The sequence below is a fragment of the Aulonocara stuartgranti genome (assembly GCF_965226115.1).
Source record: "Aulonocara stuartgranti genome assembly, chromosome: 16".
NCBI lineage: Eukaryota > Metazoa > Chordata > Actinopteri > Cichliformes > Cichlidae > Aulonocara > Aulonocara stuartgranti.
The window spans coordinates 32,210,111-32,230,090 of NC_138952.1; the positions used below are offsets into that span (position 1 = coordinate 32,210,111).

The window sequence follows — 19,980 nt, forward strand, 5'->3', positions numbered from 1 at the left end:
GCCATCTGTAGAACACAGTTGAGGCTCTTTGTGGCTTAAAGCTCCAGAAAAAAAAAAATCATGAACTTGATGAAGTACCGCCAGATCTAGAAAGCACCTGATTGGCAACAGTGTCATTTTTCAGCACGACCTCAGTGCCGTGATCATCATGTTGATATTTTAAAAAACATTATTTGTTATTTACTGTCTTTATTATCATTCTCATTAACTTCCTCTCTCACATATCTAATTTATTCTTAGTGCTGATTGGCTGCCAGATGGAAAAAAAACCCAAAGAAGGTGGCGGATGGTGGTTTGTAACTGCCGTCTTGACCTCCATCAGCACCGATGCTTTTACAGCTTTGTTTATTATTAGACACGGGTTGAGCCGTTTGTGGTTTTGTGTCTATTCGTCTAGTTTACCAGAACTAGCCAGCTCTCATTTCTAGCCAACTAACTGGCTGGTTCATGGTCGTCCCTCTCTTCTGTTTGCTTTAGCCAAGGATCCGAGCTCTTTTTGTTCCTCTTTCTCCTTTGTTATATTTCACATTACTAAAAGCTAGTTGAATGGCAGCATGGTTTAGCCTTCCCTTGAGCCATGTAACACTGGCAATTATCCCAAACACACTGCCAATGAAGTAAAAGCATACCTGGATAGAAAAAAGCACACACAGTGGGTCACTGTCAATCACGGACTGGCCTCCCCAGAGGCTGGACCTCAACATTAGTGAAGCAGTGCGGGATCATTTTGACAGAGAACACACATCCTAACAAAATGCACAGAAATGAGAGCTGGCTCAAGACTTCTGCACAGCATTCCATCTTATCATGTAATATTGTTTGGGGATAAAATAGAAAACATCATTATGTAACACGAGAGAATATTTTGTTTTTCAAAACGACCTCTAATTATATGCTGAGTAAAAATTAGCTCCAGATACAGTTGGCAACACTGACACGGTTGAGAGTCCCTAACTCCACTGCTTATGAGTAAAAAGTTCTGAAAATATTTCTCCAGTACAGAAGGTTATTTGATATAAATCAAACAGCTGGAGCATCCCAGGTTCCCTCTGTAATAAATATTGTACCAAACACAGCTCATGGCAAAAAAAATAGCGAGAGGAATGTGTATGAGTCATGACTTATTCCCTTTTAAAGGACGGTGCTCTGACAAAATCATGTTATATGTCACAACCGGTACTGAGAGAGAACACAGAAGAAACCTAAAAAGCTGAAACAATACAATCAAAACACATCCCCACACGAATCTGTGTTTTTTCAGCTATTTCACCCTGACAAGATGCAGAACTTCAGACGTCACCTTTGTGCCTTCCTGTGCCATGACACGGAGGCGAGAAATGTGCGATACGACTTGGCTGACCACCAATTCAGCATTCACTTATAAACAGAAGTACAGGCGCACTCCCTCACCCTATCTCAGCCTCGCACACACGTGCACACACCCAAACAGTGTACCAGTTCCCAGCTAAGAGGCTTAAATGTTCGCTACTCGAATGCATGCTTGATGATGAAACAAACATGCAGTTAATTATCTTTTCATGTGATCCTTGAAGGACAAGTGTTTATGAGATAATATTTTTCTCATGCAAACGACACGAGTACTGTTAAAAATAATAATTTAAAAAAAAAAAGACTAAAGAAACTTTCCCACCAGTGATGAAAACTACAGGAAAAAGTAGTCAGGACCTAAATTAGTGCTGTCAGCGTTAATCTCGTTAAAATGACATTAACGTGGCAAATCTCTCGTTAACGCTGCACGGCGTCAACACGTTAGCACACAGGGCGATCTGCGTTAACTCTCTAACGGAGATTTGCCGCGTTAATGCGGTTATGGCGTCAACGTCATTTTAACGAATGTAATTTTAACAGCACTACTCTAAACATGTAAATTATGTACATATAAAAAACATAACACGGTCTGCCGCTACAGCATATTCCTGTACATTGCTTAAAAATGCTAAAATCATTCGAAACATATTGCTGTGCAATCAAAACACAGGTAAAATCTTAATTAATCAGCAGAGAGAGGATAGGGACTTCGAATTGCCTTTTAAAGGTCATCTGAGTTATTATGCTACTAAATCAACACATGGTGCAAAAGTTGATCAGGTACTGTGCCCGAGAGATCGTCTTTGCAGGAAACACAACCTGCAGGAAATACCTTATTTGGTCTGTCTGTACCTTTTGCAGATTTCACATCCCTGACATTCGCTGCTGACACATCTCATTTAATGCGCGAGCATCAAAGATGACTGGGCTGCAGATCAGAGACAGGTGATGCAACACAACAGTGGGCCCACTGACTGAGGGGCAGATTTAGCACACTTACATATTTCCCTTTTGTCTCCGTGGCCGCTTGCTGAAAAATGGGCTGCATTCTCTTACAAACGCCGCACCCTGCAACCAAAATACAAAGGAGAGAAGCAGAGGTTATTACAGAGAACTCAATGGGAACACTGCTCTGACAGCTATATGATAATCTATACGACTGTCAAAAGATTTTCCATCATCTGCTAGGAGATTTTTCCCCCTGGTAAACAGCAGCTCTCAGTATGCTATCTGCTGTGAAAGATATGATGCACTGAGGATAATCGAGCACAGCGCTTGGAAACAAAAAAACAAAAAAAAACAAAAATCCATGTGAAGTCTTTTCTATTGAACAACAATAAGAGGCAACAATTAACTGCGTGCTGAACAAAAACGACTGTTCTTATCCTGGCAAAGTGATCAGCAGGTCTGACGTTCAGACAGACGCTGCGGCTTAATTGTTTAACAATTTTGCCAAACAAAGAGCGACAGCGATAATCTGTTGCTTTATTTCTAGTTTATATTCTTAGAAAGTGAAACTAGTTTTTTTTGTTTTGCATGGACTGATCAATGAACAAAGCAAGTAATTTTAAGCAGTCGATAAAAGACCTGGCAACACGCGGGTTGTTTTAAAAGCGCTCTGTTATTTTAGAACTTTGCATCCGATTTGTGTTTGTAATAGTGGAGTTAACCAGCAAAGAAGGATCTCCTCAGTTGGAGTCCTTTTTTCTCCACATTATAAAAAACGTGTAGTACATAGAAAGATGAGACAGTTAGGGCTGTGCGATATGACCAGAATCTCATATCCCGATATAAGAATTTTATCGTCCGATAACGATATAAATCACAAAAATGTAACATTTTCTGTAAATTCTGTGAATCTCGGGCAGCTCGACTTGCGGGAAGTGTTTCCAGCTGCGGGTCATGTAGCTGGAGTCGAGTGTTTTAGCAGATGCATGAAACGATACATTTTTAGACATAAGTTGTAACGGCCGCCGTTTTCTTTGTGAGTATTTATCACACGGCGTGCTGCGGGGAAAAGCCTGTTCTAACGTTTGAGTCTAAGGTCTATTTTTTAGCACCTGGCGGCTCTTTTTTACTTCTCATCCGTAAATAATCTGCTCTTTCACGTGATTCAGTTTATTTTGAAAAGTCTCAACAGGATCTTGAGCTTTATTGTGAAAGGTTTATGTGGAACATAAACAAGCGGGCACGCGATGGTGTTACCGTCGTTGTTGCTATCGACAACGCATAAAAACAGGCGCTTGTCCGTCCGTAGTGTGGTTATATTAAATATAAAAGAAAGAGAGAACTTTAAGAAATTAATATAGCCACTACAGTGACCATCAAAATGATGAAAAAATATTGCCGTAAACAGTTTATTTTGCGACACCACGAAACAAACGAAACAAACGATCGACGTTTTTATATCGTCATCCGATATATACAGTGGGGCAAAAAAGTATTTAGTCAGCCACCGATTGTGCAAGTTCCCCCACTTAAAATGATGACAGAGGTCAGTAATTTGCACCAGAGGTACACTTCAACTGTGAGAGACAGAATGTGAAAAAAAAAATCCATGAATCCACATGGTAGGATTTGTAAAGAATTTATTCGTAAATCAGGGTGGAAAATAAGTATTTAGTCACCTCAAACAAGGAAAATCTCTGGCTCTCACAGACCTGTAACGTCTTCTGTAAGAAGCTTTTCTGTCCCCCACTCGTTACCTGTATGAATGGCACCTGTTTGAACTCATCATCTGTATAAAAGACACCTGTCCACAGCCTCAAACAGTCAGACTCCAAACTCCGCCATGGCCAAGACCAAAGAGCTTTCGAAGGACACCAGGAAAAGTATTGTAGACCTGCACCAGACTGGGAAGAGTGAATCTACAATAGGCAAGCAGCTTGGTGTGAAGAAATCAACTGTGGGAGCAATCATCAGAAAATGGAAGACATACAAGACCACTGATAATCTCCCTCGATCTGGGGCTCCACGCAAGATCTCATCCCGTGGGGTCAAAATGATCATGAGAACGGTGAGCAAAGATCCCAGAACCACACGGGGGGACCTGGTGAATGACCTGCAGAGAGCTGGGACCAAAGTAACAAAGGTCACCATCAGTAACACACTACAACGGCAGGGAATCAAATCCCGCAGTGCCAGACGTGTTCCGCTGCTGAAGCCAGTGCATGTCCAGGCCCGTCTGAAGTTTTCCAGAGAGCACATGGATGATACAGCAGAGGATTGGGAGAATGTCATGTGGTCAGATGAAACCAAAGTAGAACTTTTTGGTATAAACTCAACTCGTCGTGTTTGGAGGAAGAAGAATACTGAGTTGCATCCCAAGAACACCATACCTACTGTGAAGCATGGGGGTGGAAACATCATGCTATGGGGCTGTTTCTCTGCCAAGGGGACAGGACGACTGATCCGTGTTAAGGACAGAATGAATGGGGCCATGTATCGTGAGATTTTGAGCCAAAACCTCCTTCCATCAGTGAGAACTTTGAAGATGAAACGAGGCTGGGTCTTCCAACATGACAATGATCCAAAACACACCGCCCGGGCAACAAAGGAGTGGCTCCGTAAGAAGCATTTGAAAGTCCTGGAGTGGCCTAGCCAGTCTCCAGACCTCAACCCCATAGAAAATCTGTGGCGGGAGTTGAAAGTCCGTGTTGCTCGGCGACAGCCCCAAAACATCACTGCTCTCGAGAAGATCTGCATGGAGGAATGGGCCAAAATACCAGCTACTGTGTGTGCAAGGCTGGTAAAGACCTATAGTAAACGTTTGACCTCTGTTATTGCCAACAAAGGTTATGTTACAAAGTATTGAGTTGTATTTTTGTTATTGACCAAATACTTATTTTCCACCCTGATTTACAAATAAATTCTTTACAAATCCTACCATGTGGATTCATGGATTTTTTTTTTCACATTCTGTCTCTCACAGTTGAAGTGTACCTCTGGTGCAAATTACTGACCTCTGTCATCATTTTAGGTGGGGGAACTTGCACAATCGGTGGCTGACTAAATACTTTTTTGCCCCACTGTATCGTTATATCGAACAGCCCTAAGACAGTGTGTCATGTTTGCCAGGTGCCATAAATATATATATATATAATCAGATTGCAGTATTGATTACAACGGTTTAGTATTACCAAGCAAACTCTAGTTTATTGAGCTATTCCCTAAACTGTACTCTCTCCCCCGGTTTAGACACCTTATAAAGTGAGTTAATGTAATATTTGAGGACAATAATAGCTACTCTTGTTTTTCCAGACATACTGTTTCCCACAATATGTGCAAGCAGGATAGCAAAATGAGCACTGCTTGTCCCAGTTATTGTGAGCTGCTAACACTGCAGGAACAACGTAATAATGCAGACTCACAGGGAGCATAGAACATCATGAGGACCGGCCTCTCTTCTTTCTTCAGCAGCTTCCTGAAGTCCTTCGAGAGCGAGGAGGGAACAAGAGATGAGTCAGGATGCTTTTCAGCAAAACACATGTATACACATGTATATACAACACACACGATAGCTTGATTCCTCTAATAGTATGCTCCATGTTGGATTTCTGAAATTCTCTCTCACACTCTTTGGTTTAAAATAGCAAATCATGACATCATCTGTTATTTCAGCTTTGTATTCGACCGTGTGTGAGAGTTATTCATCACATTAATCACAGAAAAAGGAAAGGGAGGACTTTCTTCTTTGGACAGCAGGCACATCAGCCCCCCATACCAGTTTCCCCGTTTTCATCATCACTTTCATGAGCTCAGCTACTTCCAAAAAACATAAAAATCACACATTCAGCACAATCTTTTGTTAACACATTCAACAAGCCTCAGGGTGAGAGCAGGCGATAACCAGGTCCCTCGTTCTTCAAATGAAAGGAGGGTTACTGTGTTATGCTCGCCTTTGTTTTCTGTTACACATGTACTTTTACAGTGGTGGATGCTCAGATTTCAAGCTGCTTTAATCATTTTTTAATCATCAGTAACATGGACATCTCAGGCACAAAGCTCTGGCTGTGAGAACAGAATTTTCCAGCTGCTATTTAAACCTTCTGTTTGCGAGGGGCAGCCAATCAGAAGACAGCTGGCTTAAAAAGAGTGTGGGGCTAATTGGAAAGGAGCTAATCAGCTTCTTTAAGACTGGGCTACAACAAGGTGCAGAATGAGACAAATATTTATTACCAGTTTCTCTATGTCTGTAGTTCAGGAGACTAAACGGATCATCTGCTAATCAGAAGGTTGGTAGTTCAATCCCTGGCTGCTAAAGTCTGCAAAGTGACCAAGTATCCTTGGGCAAAACACTGAACCCTGAGTTAATGTTAGAAAAGCGCTGTAAAAGAGCCAGTCCATCTACCATTACTACCGATCCACATCAACACATAAACCACGGTGCGAAAATAGGTATAGGTCAGGGATGAAACCACTGTGAGACCTTGCCCCACCTCATCGTGTGAACTATTCAGATCACCTGATGCAAAGCGTGAGCAGCCATTGAAGCACCTGGGAAGGGATCTCAAGCTTGCCTTGACAAATCAAGTCCAGTTGTCTTCTTTTGCTCAAGCTCTCAAGACTATAAAATAAATAAGGATCATGCAAAGTGGCTATAGTCCAAAAACAAAGGTCTTTCTAAATTCCATATATACTTATCTAAGGATGAGGTAGCTGTTTGTGAATATGCTGGCAGTTTTTGATGATTTTGCAATCTGACTTGTCTGGATGAGAGCCGTTTGGAGGCTTTTAGGCTGTAAAGGCGGGACTGTGTGAGTGACCTCATGAACTACGCCGAGCAGCTCTTTGACGATAAAGCCTGTTGCTTTTTGTGTGCGGGGCTTTGTGTTGGTGAGATGCTGCAGTATCAGAGTCGGGGGGCTAATCAAAACTTTAACACAGACAAATGGAGGAAAGATGCAGCCTGTGCTTGTGAATCACAGTAAATGTACGTCCCCAGTGATGTTCTGGATTTCTTAAATGGAGCTAAATGGATATTAAATTAATCCAAAGCCCAAAAGTTTATTTAAATTGGTACTTACTTTTTCTGTCTCTATGTGGACGACATCTTTAGCCTCAGGGTTCTCCTCCCACAGTGGGGGCCCCGATGGGTCTTTCAAAAACGCTACCATTGACTGAATGAGAAAAAAAAAGCAAAGTCAAAACGACAGATCTGCGACAGCCTGTCTAAACAAAGCCAACAGTTCAAATCATGCAACAACTTTTCACTGCCACAAAATAATCCTATGGGGGTGAAAAACCAACATAAAAAGACGGAGTGGTGATTATTTACGTTGCCGAAGTCGCTCCTAAATTTAGTTGAGGCAACGCTGTAGGTTGTGCCAGATGGAAGCTCATATAGATGAACATGTTCATGCATCCAAGAGGTGTCAGCGCTATTTCAGTACCTCTAAGTGTCTACTAATGGGCTTGGTAAAGCTTTCTGTAAATATAATGAACCATATGTCTGTGGAGGCAACAGCAGGAAATATTTCTTTTAGCAGTGCTCTAACGACGGCACGTGTGCACGGGCGGAACATTTAACGACCTTGACTTGATTATCAGAACTACTTTGTAATGGTTGAAACAGAGACTTGTGGAGGTTTATTGTTTCAGATGCCTTTTAATCTGTCAGAGAAACAGCGCAAACCCTAGCAAGCAAAGTAATAAAACCATGCACCATTCAAAAGAGTGACAGCTTCCACCTTATAACGAGTTTCTCTGGTAGAAACTCATTGAAAAAATAAAAAGAGAAGGATTTCCATATTATAGAGGAGAGAAGTAAACGGTTAATTTCACTTTTATCTAAAGTCATAATTTGCCTTTTAGGAAATATCTATATGCAGCAGCTGTCTTGCAGTGAAAGGCATTAAACTTTAAGCTGACCAGCAACATCTCTATGGTTGTTGTGGCTGATGCATATTTTATATTGCACTCTGTATTCCAAACATTTCACGCTAGAGGTACCTGTGAGTGATCCTTAAATATGTAACCTGCAGCTGGATAACTGGTAACAAAATTAAGGTCTTGATTTTTTTCCTCAGGATGTGTTTGCTACAGAATCAGAGTAACAGATGGTGCTATGACCTCATTAACAGGTCTGGAGGCTATAAGCTAAATCAGTCTAGTGTGCCAGCATTAGTTGAGGCAGCCAAAGTGCAGACCTGTAAAGAGCATCATTAGAAGCTCTGCATCACATGTTCAAAATTATTAAACCTGTCGGGTGTGGCTTGCTGCAGTCTTATATTATTACAAACACACCTTGTAGCTAACATGAAGATCAATCACTTGACGCTAGGGCTGTGTCATAACCATATAACCTGCCATAACACCACTATAAATGTTTATGTGACATAAAAGTGTCATGTAATGATATCATTGCTATAGCAACAGCTTATGTTCCCAGTGCAATCAACAATGAGACATGGCCGGGCATGTCTGAGAGCGAGAGCCAAGTGTCAGCCTCCAATGATCATTTAATACCTGAAGATGGAGCTACTTCGAAAACCTCTAACAAAGCGCAGTACTTTGAAAATATGCAAGAAAACTGTTCCCGCTAAGGGTGAAAAAACAACCAACACTTTTCACCACTTGAAGCAAAAACATGCACTTAGTTGAGTAGCTGCTCTCACTAGTTGCACCCCAGGAAGGAGTAAAGGGTGCACTTAGACGAAAGGTAAACGTTTGAAATGACCAGTGTGGTTTCGTGGTGGAAAATGGACTTTAAACAGACGGTTAAAAAGTTCAACCCAAGATAAATCATACCAGGTAGAAAGAAGTATTTTTCAGTTTTAATATGTGACAACACTGTGCTGAAGTTAACAAGGTTACTTTAGTAAGGATTAAGCAGTCATGCTATAGCTTTACTTACTCCAGGGAAAACACTACTCAGGCTACCTTTCTGCTTACATTTGACTTATTAAACTATAATGTGGCTGCTGTCTGCATTATATTTCAGTACATTCACACTTCAAATTAGGTAGTATACCACCAATTACAGCTCATTATAAAAGCACTGAAAATACCCTTAATTTTGTTTGCATTAATAAATGCTGCTGTCTGCATGATGCAGTCAATAAAACCAATAAAACATTGTTAAGTATGGTGATTGTGAGGCGACTGCAAGGTCCCCTTGTGGAAGGTGACAAACTGCAATTTAATTCAGGCTGACTGCAACGACTCTCAGACAGATTAGTGAAGGTTTGGAAATAATTGCAAGATAATTTCTAAAAGCAGACAGACTGCCAATACACTGGCATCAACCACAGTCAGTCTGTGTCAATGAGCACAGCTTGTCTGCAACTCAACTGTCTGCCAACTGGTTGTATCTCGGTTATACAAACGAAGATATAAAAGCATATTTGAATTTCTGTTTCAGATCCACGAGTTTTTGGCTAAACTGAAATTAATAAGTTAATTTGTGAATTTCTGGGTATGTAGACAGATGTGCATTTTTTCTCACAGCTGCAAGTTTTTTGTGTTGTAACTGTATTATCTCAAACACACACTGATAGCTTCCAGTTATCACCAGACTAATACACAGAAACAATCATAAACATAAGCCAACATAATGCTGTGAGAAGCCAGGACCTTCTTGCTGCGAGGCAACAGCGTTAGCTACAGCGTTAGCCCCGTACCACCAGCTTGTTACCATTATATCATTAAAATTCTCAGTCATCTAAAATTATGTTTATGATAATCTGATGATTTTTCTCTTTTTTAGCTTTTTAGTTCGCTCTTTTGCTGCTGAGTGCTTCAATATGGTCAATATGCTCCGTCTTCTCTTTGGTGCTGAGAACACAGTGCAGAGTCAATCTGTGCAGCGTTTCCTCTGAAAACTACCGCCTGCCGTGACAAAAAGCATCGCTATGAAAGTGAGAGTATGATTGTGCCATGAGAGCAAGGTTGCACAGCAGGCAGATAAACAATGAGCTGAAACTAACTGTAAGGCACTATAAAGCTGAGGGGGGCTGCACATAGAAATAAAGAATTTGCAGGGTCATTGCTATAAAGGTCACATTTTCACACAGTGACACTGTTTTCAAGCTGTTAATTGATGCACTGTTGATATTAAAATGCAGGTTATAAATGATTTCATAAATAGCCAACTACATGTAACCACAGATGCTTCTGGTCCTCAAAGAAAAAAAAACAAATAAATAAATGAATAAAAATCAGGCAAATTCTTAACATTGTGTCTAATATTCTTGTGTGGAAAATACCACACATTTTTTCCATTCATAAACTTAATAACAAAATGAAAAAGAAGGAAGAAGAAAGAAATGAAAGCAGAAGGCAGGGCTCTGTAGAGCCAGAGGTAAAATAATTAGTCCTCTGAATGTGAGGAGCAATTAGGAAATACTACACAGCAGACAACAGTGCTCGACATGTAAAGAATGCAGATTCTCAGATTCTGACCTTGAAAGTAGCAGGCCTGCTGTACTCCGTGTGGAATGTCCCATCTCTGAAAGACACGCGGGACACAATGCTCTCAACACCAGGAGTAAACTGTAAGTAATGCACTTCTTAAGCTGCAAGCACGGTATCACTTTCCAAAAAGCACTGAGGTGTGGATAAGCATCTGACAGCCAGCTGAGTTGCTGGTTACTCACTTGTAATGCAGCAGCTCTGCTCTTCCACGTTTGGAGCTCGGGTCCACCTTCACTTTCTTACACAGCTTCCGGCCCTCTGAATCTCTGAAGGATCGACACACAAAGCGTAAATCAAACTCAGAATCCTATTCCCTTTGCATTTTTCAAATTCTCCTTCACACACACGTACAAATTTTCCTAATGATTAGTAGATTTATGCATTCATTTCTGTGCCAGACCATATAAATTCCAACTTCACTGAACTGAATAAAGAAATCGAAGCAAGAAGATACGGACTTTTCATCAAATTAATCGAATCACATGTATGATATAATATAAACAATGCTGCTTGCTCTGTTTATTTGCTGCTTCGGTGGAAACACAAAGCACAGATGTAATGTGTTGGCATACAGACGTTTCATTTTATGAGGCTTTCTGCTGTAATTGAAAGAAGAAGAAAAAAAAAACCACCACTGTAGCTGGAAAGGGAATAGATATGCATCCTGCCACCTACACATACTTCATACTTGCTACAATGAAGCACTATCAGCAAAAATAAGTACACCTTCTCATCTGTAATAAAGAGCAATGAAAATATGTATTCATTTAGAGAGGTGGAAAAACATTTGTTAGATATTCAATTATGGCTCCCAGACACACAGCAAGCCAGTAAAAGTTCAGTGTAGTTTTTTTTCCCTTCTTTAGATGAAGACTAAATCCATGTATGTTTGCATGTGCTGACAGACAGTATTTCAGGTGATGAACGTGTGCGTAATGCCAGACTCGACCGGCTCATAATGACAGATGGCACCAGTCAGGGTACACCCATGAGCAGATGTGACCTTGACACATATTTCGAGATGATGTGCAGTCACCAGGTTCAAGACCAGTCTGCTGCTTCCAGCTTCTTGTCCACACACACACACACACACACACACGGATCCCAAAATCCATCTTGGTAAGAAACATGGCTAATGTCAGCTGTCACCAAACCACCAAACAGAGTACACACCTCTGACCTCGAGGACAAAGGTGATTGAGATTCTCCCGAAATTTTTAGTAGATACACCCTATGGTATCAATTTCAAACTCATGTCGCGTCATTCTTTTTCAATTCAATTCAATTTTTTTTATACAACGCCAAATCACAACAACAGTTGCCTCAAAGTGCGTTATATTGTAAGGTAGACTCTACAATAATACATACAGAGAAAAACCCAACAATCATATGACCCCCTATGAGCAAGCACTTTGGTGACAGTGGGAAGGAAAAACTCCCTTTTAACAGGAAGAAATGCTCATTCTTCAGTTGCCTCTGCCTGAGATTCACAGAATTGACAGAAAAAGCACTATTTTGTGATGTATATTGTTATTGGGATGAGAAATGTCATAGATTGGGATATGAGATTTGGGTCATATAGCACAGTCCTAATTATACTTCTACAACATACAAAAAAAGATTTTTTTAAAAAGAGAGTTGAAAACTGAACTGATCTATATTCTAGTGGAATAAAACACCAGGACTGTCAAATCAGTCTTTTTAGGATGTGAATAAGCTAAACAGCATGGGTATGTGCCAACGCAACAATGGACTTTGGCTTCATCCTCTTACTCACTCAGTCATAGATACAAAGTAAAAGTGACTCAACCAACCACATGCTTCAACCAACCCCTGAGATGGCACTACTTTTTCAATCACAGGAAGGAAAAAAAAACAAAAACGGAAGCACAAAGAACTCAGAATGACTCACTAGCTGATGTTCACCACTGAGGGAAACAATGCAGTGAATGGCAGCCCAACAATGGTTTGACCACTACATTAGAACAACTGCCTTGCATTAAACTTTGGATTAACATCAACTAATATTTCAGTGGTTGGTATGATGTGAAATGCAACAGGATTGGTCACACTTAGTTTATACTATACGTTTTGGATTTATACAAAACGTATAGTAAGTTTACTAAGTTTACTACTATACATTACTATACAGTAACGTATAGTAATTTTGCAATTCAGCTGATGTGCTGTTTTCGATGTGGATTATCTTATACAATTAAATACAATTTAACTTGCCTCAGGTTGAATCCATTATATTTTGAGGGAATTATTGGGATGTGTTAAATCAAAGGAGCAATTTGTTGTTTTTCATTTCCGAAACTAATGTTTCACTATTAGTATTAAATTATTATTATTTTTTTAAATCAAAAATGTCAATGTTTGCACAATACACAGTGAGTCTGGAAAGTATCCACAGTGCTTCACCTGTACCACATGTTGTGTCATGTTACAGAATTCTTGCAAATTTATTACAAATAAAAACATAAATATAACATTTATAAAAGCACTCACAGCCTTTACTTTGTACTTGGTTAAAGCACCTTCGACAGCAATTACGGCCTCAAGTCTTTTTGAGTATAATGCCTCAAGCTTGGCACACCTGTTGTTGTTCTTCCATTCTTCTTTGCTGAACCTCTCAAGCTCCATCAGGTTGGATTGAGAGCATCAGAGCACACCCATTTTCAGATTTCTCCAGAGATGTTGAATTGGGTTCAATTCTGGGTTCCAGCTGGGGCGCTCAAGGACATTCACACAGTGTTCCCTAAGCCACTCGGGTGCTGTCTTGGCTGTGTGCTTAAGGTCATTGCCATGTTTGAAGATGAACTTTCAGCCTAGTCCATATTTCCATGGAGCAGGTTATAATCAAGGGTGCTTCAGTACATTGCTGCTATTCCTCAATACTGACTCGTTTCATAGTTCCTGCTGCTGAAAAACATCCCCACAGCATGATGCCGACAGGGCCATGTCTCACTTTAGGAATGGTAGTAGCCAGGTGACACAAGCCTGATTGGTAGAGTGCTGTAGGAATAGTTATCCTTCTGCAAGGCTCTCCTCAATCCACAGAGGAATGCTGGAGCTAAAGTGACCATCAGGTTGTTCAGTCACCTCCTTGACCAAGGCCCTTCTACCTTACTCAGGTTATCTGGGCGGCCAGCTCTAGGAAGAGTCCTGGTGGTTCAAAACTTCTTCCATTTATGGATGATGGAGGCCATTTTTTCCCCTGTACCCTTCCCCATATCTGTGCCTCAATATAATCCTGTCTCAAAGGTCTACAGACAATGACTTAGACGTCATGGCTTGGTTTTGTGCTCTGACATGCACTGTCAACAATGGGATTTTAAATAAAGAGGTGTGTCCCTTTCTAAATCCTGTCCAACCAACTGAATTTATCACAGGTAGGGATGGGTATCGTTTAGGTTTTATCCGATACCGGTGCCAAACCGGTACTTTTGAAACGGTGCCTGTGCTTAAACGGTGCTTAAAGAATGGGAAAAAAAACAAAAAAAAACAAACCACAAACTTTGTCCAAAAACCTCTCATGTTCAGCTGTTTTCCACTTTTTCTTTGGTCATTTTAGCTTTTTTGGCCAGGGTGAAGGGAGTATCTGCCATCAAACAAGAAGCATGTAACTACCACGGTGTTTGCTAGTTCACCTTACATGCATTAATGTAATAACGTGGTTAGCCTACTCAACGTAAATTACACACGAACAACATTAAGCTACTCACGCAGAGAAGAACGGCTGCTGCTGCATCATCATCCTCATCATTTCTGCTACACTGGCAGGGCTAGGGGCCAGGACTCTATTCTTCGGGTTCTTGGGGGATGTTGCTAACTCGGTGCATTTCTTGGCTTTTAAAAAATGCTATGCGTCGCCAGGTTCGTCGTCAGATTCAAGGTGTTACCTCCTTTGCACAGTATCACAGTATCACCTTAAAGCACTTGTTGCAGGCTGCTGAGTTTGCATCTTTTGCTGTGAAGTACAGCCAGACTTTTGACCGCTTCGCCTTGGACATTTTTAACCTGTAGCTCTGCTCTAAAAGAACATACGTACCTGGCCCCGCCTACTATCCTTGCAAAGGTAAAATGATTACCTAGAATCCAAAGTGTATGACATTTCAGTAAAAAAAAAAAAAAGCACCGAAATGTGCGCTGCTTTTCGGTCTGGTTACTACCGTTTATGTCAGAACCGGTGCCATAATGGCACCGGATACCGGTACCCATCCCTAATCACAGGTGGAGTCCAATCAAGTTGTAGAAATATCTGACAGATGCTTGGTGGAAGCAGAATGTGCCTGAGCTCAATTTACACAGTGATGGCAATGGCTTTAAATACTGTGTTAGATTTTTGTTTTTATTTTCAACAAATTTGCAAGAATTTCAAGAAAACCTTTTTTTTTTTAAACTTATTTACTGTCATTACAAGGTATTGTGTGAGTGGGTCAACATTCCTCCACAATGACTGAGTGACTGATCAAACTATACACAGAACAGTTACTTCACATCAATGCTGCTAAAGGTAACTCTACACACTCATAAATCATGGGGCATACTTGGTTTTACAAAGGAGTCTTGTGCAAAAATGTATTTTTCCATAACTGTAAATTAACAGGAAAAAAAAAAGTTCAATATTTCCTTTATTCACAAGTAACTGGAGATCACTGGGTCAACTGGAACAACCATAGTTTACCACAAAATACCTGGAAGAAGGTGATTGTGAAAGGAAGACTTTGAAGACTAGCGAATGATTCAAGTAACAAGTTGGAGCCAAACCTTCACACTAGGCCAAAGTCAACAGAGCCACTTTGTAAAGGATTAATAATGGATTCACCACGCAAAGAGGATGAAGCTCTGCACGCCATTCAATTATTACTCTTCTAAAACGCAAATCCTAATCCCTTCATTTGTTTGTGTTCTGGTTTTCACACTGTGCCTTACAGGATCATATATGTTTCAATGCTCTGTTTATGCTACATTTGAAGTGGAGTTTAGGAGGGACAGCCCAGTCCTGTCCTTTCTTCCTGTATGAGATCATTCATCCCACGGGTGGATCCCAGTTGGCCAACACTCAGGTCCCTGTCATCTGTTCAAAGTGTGTCATTCTGGCCTCTGTGGCTCTCTTCGTTGGCAGAGATGACCATTCTCACACAGCGATATGCACTCTACTCTCTCTCCCTCTGTCCACCATGAGCTCTCAGCTGGAGCTTCAGCTTGGAACCGCTCCATTTGAGACTGTCGAGAAATATGCCAAAAAGCACAATGCTTTGCTACAGAGCCTGGCACTGGGTCCATGTGTCCTGTAGTGATGAACCCAGCTTGCTCTAGCTCCCCTGGCGGGAATCTGGCTCGGTGTGAATCTCTACTTAGCATTCGCACACTCTCCTAAATGCTGGAGTTCTTGGAGAAGGAAGAGAGATAATTCCATAGTCTCCCTGACAAAAAACAGCAGGTGAGTCAAAAAGTAAACACTCAAGAAAGACACGCATCGTGGAGTGTCTTTGTAGGGAAACATGGAAACCAAAGCCTCTGGCAATTCCTTCGCACCGGTTTGTATTTAGTTTCTTTTCCTTTCTAACCGCCCGGTCTTCAATCCCGGATAAGGTTGAGAGAGATTGTGAATGTTGGCATGTGCACTAGGTGTCAAAGGGGAGTTACTCCCTTCCTCATAGTTTCCTGTTTTATGATCTGTTCTTTCCCATCTGGCAAAGAAGACAGGTGATGGGTTGACAGGTAAAAAGAAATAGTGGAACTGAACATCAGAAGGGCACGGAAAACAACAAGATCAAGTCAGATCACTGGGGAGAAAACCAAGTTATGCTTGGAGAAAACAATTCTTGTCTGTGTCTTCGAAGTATCTAGCATTTAGCAGTTCCACAGAGCGAGCCTGGGATTGTTGTTTTCCAGAAAGTCATGATTGTTCTCCCTTTAAAGGAAAAGTGTGGGATAAGTGCATAATTATTTTTCTTTATGACTAAATTAACTGTTAAGCGAAAGGACCAAAACCCCCTAAAATGTGGTTTTGCAACAGTTTCACCACATATCATGTGGATTCATCCGTCACATTTAAGTGACACAGATGTCCTTTAAAACCTGCATGTGACCTGGGATCAGAGCAATGATTCACCTTAAAGCAGTTAGAGACTACACTGGAGTGGCTTAGAGACAAATTTCTCACTGTGGCTCAGCCAAAACAGACTAAAACCCTATATGACATCTGGGGGTGTTGACAGGTCACAGATTTGTTTTGTGATTGGCTCATAATTTCTTTTGAGTTTTGGCAAAAAAGCAAAACAAAAGCAAAACTAAAAAAAAACCAAAAACAATTTCTGTAGAACAAACAAACAGAAAACCTGGACATACAGTGCCTCTGCTAGAAAGGGAAATAACTACACATAAAACATTTCAGGGAAATCTGTTTATGTTTCGTGCTTCCGAAAGAATATTGGCCAAAATCTCGGAACACTGGAAGCCACCAAATATCAGTACTGATCTTAAAAATTCGATATCAATTTGACTATTCTCAAAAAGAGCAGGAGCTTTTTTTTTTTAACGTCGTCTTTATTGAGGAAGTATGAAAAACTGTCAGTTGTCCACATCCTCTTCAGACCAGGCCATTGTTGACAAAAATCCATAAATGCTCCCCATAAAGATTCAAAAGTTTCCCTTAAAAAACTTTTTTTTAAAAAAATTTTTAATGGCAGGCTTGACAACATTTGTTGTACCCATAAGCCCATTTGTTTTCTTCTTAGCAGACTAAGGCCCATCAGCATCCATTCATTCTTTACTGATAATTGATTAAACCAAGAATTTAAAAATTAAGGCTGTAGCGGGACCGGTTTAGAAATACTTTTTCCCATCACAATCTGCACATCCCACACACGATGGAAAAACAAAGGTCCCTTTCGAATCATTGCATTTAACACACATCTAGAATATTTTTGTTGAATCCATGTAACTTCTTTGTTTTTATATATATTTGCATTAATCTTCTATATTATAATCATTGTTATGTGTTTGTTGTATCGTTATCTGATTTCAGATTTTAAATTTTGCCTCTATGGAGCCCATTTCTGGTGTAAATTCTCCACCAATTGAGATATTAAGAAGTTATAATAGTCTGATTCGATTCATCTCCTTAGATCAGGGGTGTCGAGCTCCAGGCCTCAAGGACGGGTGTCCTGCAGGTTTTAGCTATCACCCTGTTTCAACACACCTGAATCAAATGATTAGTTCATTACCAGGATTCTGGAGAACCTTAAGACATGTTGAGGAGGTAATTTAGCCATTGAAATAAAAACTTGCAGGACACTGGGCCTCGAGGCCTGGAGTTTGAGACCTGTGCCTTAGATGATGATTTTTTATAAGATGACTTGTTTGTGTTTATTATTAAGTTTAGACTTCCCTCTAAGCTCTTCAAATATTGTAATTATGTCTGAGAGAAGCTCTGTTTTTAATGTTAAATGAAAAAAGGCTTTGAAAAATATTTCTTGAGGTAAACTATGGCAGCATTTAGCATTTTTTTAAAACACCAAAATTGTGTTATTGGCACAAGTATCGATTGATTTTTAAGCAATGAAATCAACTAATAAATTGAACTGAATTGACTAATAAATTGAAATTACACACATGACTAATGCAACCAGTTTTTTTTCAAACATGCAAAAAAACTTAAAGTAAAAAATTAAATGCAGAGAAAAAAAAACTGTATGAACCATAATTACGTGGCGCCCTCACCTGAGAATTAGCATATAGCTTTAAGCAAGAGACGTGATTAGCATTTATTTACCTTTTCAAAAAACAAAACAAAACAAAACAAAAAAAACAGAAAGAAAGAGACCCAGTGAAAAGGAAGAACTAAAATGGTGTAAAGAGATGTAATACATTAGACTAAAAACTTCAATAGCTTTAATAAGTGAGTGGCCTCCTGTCAGATTGTGCCAGTAGAACCAGTGAGACGAGGCCATTTACACCCCAGTGGAAAAGCCATAAATTATTCTGCAGATGGATGGTGGCAGAGACACTCTTGGGAGGAGTAAATTGCTCTGGCCTTATAGTTGCTGTCAGAAAATTTCTAGGACAAAACAGTCTGTAATGTCAGGGAGTCTTAGACTTATAGAGAAAGAAGTCTTAGAATGTGTTTTTCAAATCACCCCCTTACTTACCCACAGTTGACCCAGGCAATAGTCCCTTGGCCCTTCACCGTCTGGGCGACATCAGAAAGCAGTTTCAGGTGGGAGTCCCCTGATGTAGCTACAGACACAGAATAAAGCGCAGTCAAGCCTTTTTACCAAAGCCACTCAATAGCCCAGGACAACCCAGAGCCATGAGACACAGGAGACACTGTCATGACAAGCACAGAGAAAAAGAATCGAGTTACAGTGGAGCTCACCATCTTTCTAAAGCACCGAGTGACGAAGAAAGACATCGCTGAGTTTGGGTTAGAAGGGTGACGGGGGAGCATTTTCTACTACCTTTCAACGGATGGGCTCAGCGAGGGGGTTTAAGTTACATCAGCTTTCAAAATCTTACAATAGTGTGACTAAACAGGAGATGGAAGGATTATAAGGCGACACAAAGACTCTGGATCTAATGAAGCACTCTCTAACGGTGCGACAAATGGGAAAGCATAGCAAACATGTTTGCACCAACTGCATGATCCCAACAGCAAGGTTTGTGTGGGATCGCCGAGTTTAGAGCGTTCGCAACCACCGGAAACGTGCACAATATCTCACAATATGGCTGAGCTGTGCAGCTTGCCTTCTGTGTTAAGAAAGAGAAACTAGTGGGATATAAACTGCACCAGCTAGAATAACACTGTGTAATGTTACTGATTTTCATCAGCTACGTCAAGTTAGGTACATCCCTTTGAGTAAAGTAAACAAAGTGTAATATTCCAGCTCTTGTGCAACGCAGTACATCATTTTTATACTCCCCTGAAGCCAAATGTGCGTTTTTCACTGCATAAAGAAAACAGCTCCTCACAATGCTCCAGGCAAAGACTATATTTAGATGTAAGGGCACTGCCACAACTTCCCAGGGTTCTGCCTTGGAGTTGGCAACAAAAACATCTGGCAACTCAGGATCAGGGTATTGTACGGAATAGGAGGTGAGCAGGTACCGACTGGTTGACAGCGTTAAGGATGATGAATACCAACCAGATCAAAACTCAGCAGGGATGTGACTGACTGCAGAGGCTGGTGGTGAACACAGAACAGGGCACGGTTGTGTTTAATCAGG

General features: G+C 40.6%; 1 protein-coding gene across 1 annotated transcript in view; it reads right to left on the minus strand.

Moving 5' to 3' along the window:
* pdia5 (protein disulfide isomerase family A, member 5) overlaps window positions 1-19,980 on the minus strand; it is a 73,696-nt gene that overhangs the window by 36,080 nt on the left and 17,636 nt on the right. The window contains exons 3-8 of the mRNA XM_082507376.1: window positions 18,906-18,993; window positions 10,926-11,009; window positions 10,732-10,777; window positions 7,356-7,448; window positions 5,700-5,760; window positions 2,330-2,397 (exon numbers count right to left, since the gene is read on the minus strand). Coding sequence (XP_082363502.1) covers window positions 2,330-2,397; window positions 5,700-5,760; window positions 7,356-7,448; window positions 10,732-10,777; window positions 10,926-11,009; window positions 18,906-18,993 — 440 coding nt within the window. The remainder of the gene's footprint in view (window positions 1-2,329; window positions 2,398-5,699; window positions 5,761-7,355; window positions 7,449-10,731; window positions 10,778-10,925; window positions 11,010-18,905; window positions 18,994-19,980) is intronic.